Source organism: Gavialis gangeticus, unplaced genomic scaffold (assembly GCF_001723915.1).
Source record: "Gavialis gangeticus isolate Ggan-Ray unplaced genomic scaffold, GavGan_comp1, whole genome shotgun sequence".
Classification (NCBI taxonomy): Eukaryota; Metazoa; Chordata; order Crocodylia; family Gavialidae; genus Gavialis; species Gavialis gangeticus.
The window spans coordinates 67,099,389-67,105,834 of record NW_017729030.1 but is presented as its reverse complement, the minus strand read 5'-3'; the positions used below and the strand labels follow the sequence as shown (position 1 = coordinate 67,105,834).

Genomic DNA, 6,446 nt, shown 5'->3' with positions numbered 1-6,446 from the left:
CGGGCTCCGGAGGGGGTCCCGCCCTGGCCCTTGGCCGCTGCTGGCCCGGGGGTCCCCGCCCTGCGCGGCTGGGTGCGGGAGGTGAAGGGGCAAGGGCTCCCGCGCTCCTCCTCAGGCTGCGTCCCGGGGGAGCGGTCCCTCTCCCTGCCCCAGGCAGGGGAGCAACAAGTCTTGCCCTCAAGTGCTCTCTGGTCACGCCAAGCAGCTGGATGCTTGTTAAGTGTGGGAGCCTCACTGAGGTGGGCTCTGAAAGGCACCAGTGGTGGCTGGCTGGGCACTGGTGTGCCCATGTAGCATAGCTAGCTTGTGTAGGGCCTCCTGCATGAAGCCTGGGGCTGATCATGTCAAGCTGGATACCTGCTTAGCTTGGCAGCCTCCATTTTCTCTTTTGAAGTAGGGGGCATCTGAGGATTCTCTATCACTTAAAAAGTGGCTGGGAGCTGTGGGTCACTCATGCCAGCTTTCCTGTGTGGCTTTTACTATGACTTAAAGCTGGTGATGGACTACTCTGCATAGCTGCAGGGTGTAGAACAAGAAGTAACTGCAGTAAGGAAACTTTAGGTTGGATGTTGAAAAGAGTTTCCTCCTTAAATGGTTAGTCAGGCACTGTAACAAGCTATCCAGGGAGGTGGTGGAACCTCCTTTGAAGGACTAGTTGAAGAGCAGGTTGGATCATAAGAGCAAGTTAGATAAGTACTTGCATGCAGGGGTTGGACTAGATGACCACCTGAGGTTGCTTCCAGCCCTATCTTGATGGGTCTATAGCACTTAGTGTTATGCGATTGCAAGGTACTAAGCAAGTATGACTAACTCCCAGGCACCTGTTCTGGGAAAATCATGTAGCTGAAGGCAGGCATGCTGTTCTCTGCTGCTTAATGAGGTACTAGTGCAGCTAGGTAACTTTTTTCTTAGTACAGGAAAGTCTCTACTCTTTAGCAAGAAGGTCCTCTTGAACTGAATTGGGTGTCCCATCAGTCACATTACATGCCTTCAGTCAGCCCCCAGGGGAAGACCATGTTGGACTGTGCTGCAGCAGTTGCCCTTGCTGGGTGAGTGCTGAAACCAGTAGTATGGGTTAGAGAAGCCATGTTCATGTAGGCTGTCCAATACTTGAGCCGAGTCGGCCACAGCTGTTGGCTGTGACAAACCACTGATCAGCTGTAGCTGTTTCTCCATAACACTGCCTTGCTGTATGTCTGATCAGTAACCATAGGCAGCTCATTGAGGACTCTCCTACTGACCAGGGTGCAATGGTCAAGCTCTGCTTGATCACTAGTCACTTGGAACTAGAGACACACTCACCTGATTCCATTACATTTCAACTTTGTGTAATGTGTGCTCCAGGATGGTAGAGAGGTCTGAGGCTCTGGTGGGTATGGGGGCTATTCTTGATGGGGAAAGACTAACATGGGCCTTAACTTCCAGTAATGCCCTAGTGTTGTGTTTGTGCACATTGAGCCTCCATTACTTGGTGGTGTTACCATGGAATTGGTATAAATGTGGGACTCTGCCATTCATTTGGGGTTCAACAACCTCTAGTTTTGATCAAGAAGTGACTAGGCATATGCTTGGCTTCTGAACATATACTGATCGCTAGTGTGACGTATTCTAGAACTCTAGCTTCAAAGTCTACTTACTAGGAATGACTTAAGCATATAACAAACTGGAGTGGCTTTGTGATCTCGGATTACATACGGGAGTGTGAAAAGCAGTTGGTCCAGCCTAATTCCCTTTTGAGGATCTTTCCTCTCTTATTGTGACTAAATAAGATGCTCATAAGGCAATGGAGACTTCTAATGGCTTTGTGTGTCTGCCTCAAGGGTGTTGTGTAGAAAAGAATGACTTGTGCTATACCTGCACTTCAAATGTGAGGCTTGTTCTTTTATAGAATGCATGTGGTGTACCTGCCACTGCACCAAAAAAAAAAAAAGAAGAACATCCTGTAGTCAAAAGCACTGAACTCCCCTGCAGGAACACAGGGTTAGTAGCAGGCAGAGTTATCAGCCCTCCCCTGATGGGTTTACTGTCATGATCCTTGCTACCTCATGTTGTCATCATTAAAAATGTACCATACTGATGGCATTCCAGAATGGAGACCATCTGGAAAGCAAGTGTGACCAAGCCTGATCCACTTAGGAGATCCAGCAATAACGGTACTGGCCAAAGCAAGCACTTGCCTGGCAGGTGTTCACACTTGCTGATACAACCTTTAACTTTTGCCTCCTTTATTGGCAGATGAGCAAGCTTGTGGTACTGCACAGCAGGCTGCATGTGGAGAAAAGTGTATTCCTCTAACATGGCTTTGTAATGGGGAACATGATTGTACTAATGGGATTGATGAAGATTGTGGTAAGTCCTCTGTCTACTTGGGTGGCTTGCTCCTATAAGTAAACTTTTCAATGGCCTTTTTTAGAGTGGTGTGGCTGAAAGAAGGGGAAGGCAGGAGCAGAAACCTGGCTGTTGCTTCAGGATTACCTGACAACGAAGCTTCTGGCTTGCTTGCAACACAAGTTCTAATATCCCTTCCTTCCATGGAAGGGCTCTATAAAAAATTTTTTTTTGGGAGTGCTGACAGAACTGAATCTAAATGCCCACTCCCATATGGGGAACAAATACCTATCTACACTAATGTATATACAGTAGCATGTGCCAACCTCTCTTCCCTGCCTCCTTCTCTTCCTTTCCCCCCCCCTTCTTTTGCAGGAAGATGAATTATTCAGGAGTAAATGCTTCCAATTTAGCATTAAACTTAAGGGGGGGGGGGCAGAACTTGCATGTGAAATTCTGAATAAAGAAGACTCTGTTAGTTTAAAAAAAAAAAAAGTCTTTTGCTTGGGGTGGGGGAAATACTATTCACTCCTTCAGGTAGGAGAACAAGCAGCTAGCTGGAGAGAGAAATGCATGCTGTCATCTAATTACTTCCCACTAAAACAGAAACCTGCTGTACATAACCCCCATAGCAGCTCTGCTGGCTTCTAGCTGTACTTCTGAAGGGAAGTTTTTTTAATTGGCAAAAACCTGGAGGATGATGGGACTGGCCAGAGAAACTAAGCAAACACAGAGCTTGAAGCTTCTTGACAACTTCAAGCCTTAGTCTTACAGAATACTGCAAGTAGAAAGAATTTTATCCCCTATTACGTACTTAACTAGGACTGTAAAAAAGCTAAAGTGGCTCTAGCCTCTGGCACCCACTCTAATAGAGCTGAGATGGAGGAAGATCTATAGATTGCCAAAAGCTGTGTTCTTGTTTGGTCTTGGATGCTAGCTTGCTTTTAGAAGAACAAATTGGTTGCAGTGAAGCAAAGACTTAAATCCCAGGTGCAGTTCCACCTTCCACAGAAGCTGCTTATCTGGCTTTCTAAGACCTAAGATGTAGTTGCCATTTGCAGAGCAGGATGGCTATTGCAGCCAAAAAGTTACTGCAGCAATAATGGGAATCCATAAATCTGAGGTCAGGAATTCCCCTAAACAAACTGACTTAGATTAGTGAATAGCTTCAAAAAACAAAACTTGAGTACTTTTTTAAGTACTAGTTACTACTTGTGCTTTTTTTTATGCCATTAACCTTTCCTTTATAAAGTGAGGTAAACACTGGAAAAACAAATTGCTGTTAAAGCTTCCATTACCTCTCCTTGGTCAAGCTAATTTTGTAGCTGGGCAACTAGATTATAGCATTAAACTAGTACTAGTGGTGGTCTTGTAAGTAAATGGATTGGTTGCCTTCTAGCAGAACCATTCTTATCCAAAGGATACCAACACTACCCTGAAGTAGCAGTAATGGCTTGTGTATTACTAACAGCTGTGACAAATTAACTTCTATCTTTTCTTGTTCTTATGCAGAAGTAGCATGTCATGGTGACCCAAATGCATGGCAATGCGACAATGGAAGATGCATTTCTAGTAGCTGGCTCTGTGATGGTGTCAGTGATTGCATGGATGGCTCAGATGAGAGAAACTGTGGTATGTAAGATATCAAGCTAATCCAAAAAAACTTCTTCTATCTAGAAGCAGAATCTCTCTAGAGATGTGTACCCAAGTACTCTACTGGCTAATCTAACAATGGGCTGACCAATTGCATGCACTACAGATGAGAAATCTAGTAGTTCAACTAGATAAACTACTGTTGTGGATCATGCACTCAGTTCAGATTGAACACTAGGGCTGCTCCCAATGACAGAAGCTGAGATATTGGGAGTCTAGTTCTCTACCTGTTTCTTTGTGTTCTATAAACTTAAGTTGGCTTCCTGGGCAAAAGACATGACATGTTGTGCGTGGATCTTCCATACCCACCATGACAGATCTTCTGCCAGAACGCCAACTGATGGAAGACTACATCACTTCATGGCAGTGTGTGCAGCTGAAGCTTCAGATGGCACCAGCACTGTCTCATAAGCCTTGACAATATGTTGCTTTTAAGGAGAACTTAAGTTGGTTTCAGGAAGAGAAATAGATGCATGCTGAGGCAAGTAACTTTGATTTGACACCTATGCCATGGCTTGCCAGTCAATTTGGATGCTTCTCTCTCCTGCAGACTACAGGAGAAATGGCCAACTCCAAACTGGACTTCACATAGCCCAGATATAATCGATGATGCATTCAAAGAACCTCTGAAACTACCTAGTGACAGGGTTTTTTTTAGTTTTAGTTCTTACACTTTTATTCTTAAGTAAACATAGCTTACCACAGTCACTTGAACATGCACACACTAAACTGACATGTACCAGTTGGAATGCACCTAATTCCCCACCTTTCCCTATACATGAGATGCTGTTCAACTAAGAGTTGGGTTGTTAAATTATCCTGTATGGCTTGGACACTTAATAGCTAGATGTGAACACTTGAGTGCCTTTCAAAGGTAGTCTGTAATAGCTCTTTTAAAGACCTAATTGGGGTTAGTCCTATCAAGGTAGGCTTGAGTGAAGGATTCTTTGACTGGGTAGTGCTCAGGAAGTGGTTCTCATGACCAAAGATGACCCTGCATCAGATGAGCCTGTAATGCTCCTTAGACTTTACCTTAGTCTACAGACTGTTCCTATAATGCATGTTTACTTTGCCACAGTATGTGGAGAGAAGAAAATTCGTTGTCGGGGAACTTCTCACTGCATTGATACTTGGGAAGTCTGTGACCTCCATGAAGACTGCGAAGATGGCTCAGATGAAGCAAGTTGTCCCAAGAGCCACTGTCTGCCAGGACAATGGCAATGTAAGAACAAGGTGTGCATCATGGAAGACTGGAAGTGCAATGGCATTGACAACTGTGGAGATTCTTCAGATGAAGAAGTCTGTGGTATGTTACTAGTAACACCTTTGGTGAGCTTTCTGTGCCCTACTCTCCTGAGGATAAGCAATTTGTCAATTGTATGATGACTGAAATTGGGCTGGATCTATCCAGCAAACTAAAATCTGGCAATGAAAACTGTACCAGACACCTAATCTTGCTTGGTGATTTAATGCCTTCAAAAAGGAAACCCAGCTTGTTGATCCTATGGGAACTGGGAGATGGTCTTAGCATTTACTTCAATGCCTTGTCACTTCAGCTTAAAACTGCTGAAACTGCTACTGTTTCACTTCAGTCTTCACTAAAGGAGAATCCAAATGAGCTCCAAAATAAACTGGTATGCATCTGAAAGCAAAACTTGTATAGTAACATCACACATGCCCTCTTAATACTACTTGATGTAGTACCTGGCCCCTCTCAAAGCTGCACTTCCTAGCTATTGGATGAAAAGCTAACTTGATGAAACAACACTACTTTCAGCTGTGCTACATCATAGCCAAGTAGGCAAACTTCCATGTGTCAAGTCTCCATGAAACTCAAACCCTCTAACCTAGCTCTTAAGCTCTCTTGCATCTGACATCTGGTAAGAATGTAGATGCCTAATGTGCAAGCTGCTGGCTTGTGTGGCTTTTAGTGGACTCTTTTTGGGGGGGGGGTAGGGAAGAAGGAGGCTTGTTTGTGTGGGGTTTTCTTAAGCTGTTTCTCTATAACAAAATGCAGATGGTCAGAGTTGTGGGGAGAGAGGGATAGTTTATGGCCTCCAATATATTGATGTACTTAATCTGTTCTGTGGCTAGTGTCCTATCCAGCTCTGGAGTAAACCAACTCTTTTTTTCTGACACAGCATCCTGTCCAGAAGGCATGATCCAATGTGATGAGGGGAAGTGCATTATGGAGTCCCTTATGTGCAATGATGAGAGAGACTGTCTAGATGGAACAGATGAGATCACTACCTGTGGTATGTAATCATGCCTGTCTCTATAAATAGAGATCGCATGCTAGTCACCCATACACCATATAGTATGAACCTCAAACAACTTAAATGGTCAAGATTTCTTATTTCTGTTTCTTCCCCCCAGGCAAAAACTGCTTTGTAAATAATGGAGGCTGTGAGGGAAAATGTACTGGAACTCACTGGGGTGTAAAGTGCTCATGTGGTGCTGGCTGG

At 44.4% G+C, this 6,446-nt stretch overlaps 1 protein-coding gene across 1 annotated transcript in view; it reads left to right on the top strand.

The window, feature by feature from the left end:
* The first annotated feature begins 2,089 nt into the window (after positions 1-2,089).
* The window catches only part of LOC109300965 (low-density lipoprotein receptor-related protein 2-like), a 39,125-nt gene continuing 34,768 nt past the window's right edge, over positions 2,090-6,446 (top strand). The window contains exons 1-6 of the mRNA XM_019521855.1: positions 2,090-2,153; positions 2,236-2,349; positions 3,841-3,960; positions 5,060-5,287; positions 6,123-6,236; positions 6,358-6,443. Of these exons, the coding sequence (XP_019377400.1) occupies positions 2,090-2,153; positions 2,236-2,349; positions 3,841-3,960; positions 5,060-5,287; positions 6,123-6,236; positions 6,358-6,443 (726 nt within the window). The remainder of the gene's footprint in view (positions 2,154-2,235; positions 2,350-3,840; positions 3,961-5,059; positions 5,288-6,122; positions 6,237-6,357; positions 6,444-6,446) is intronic.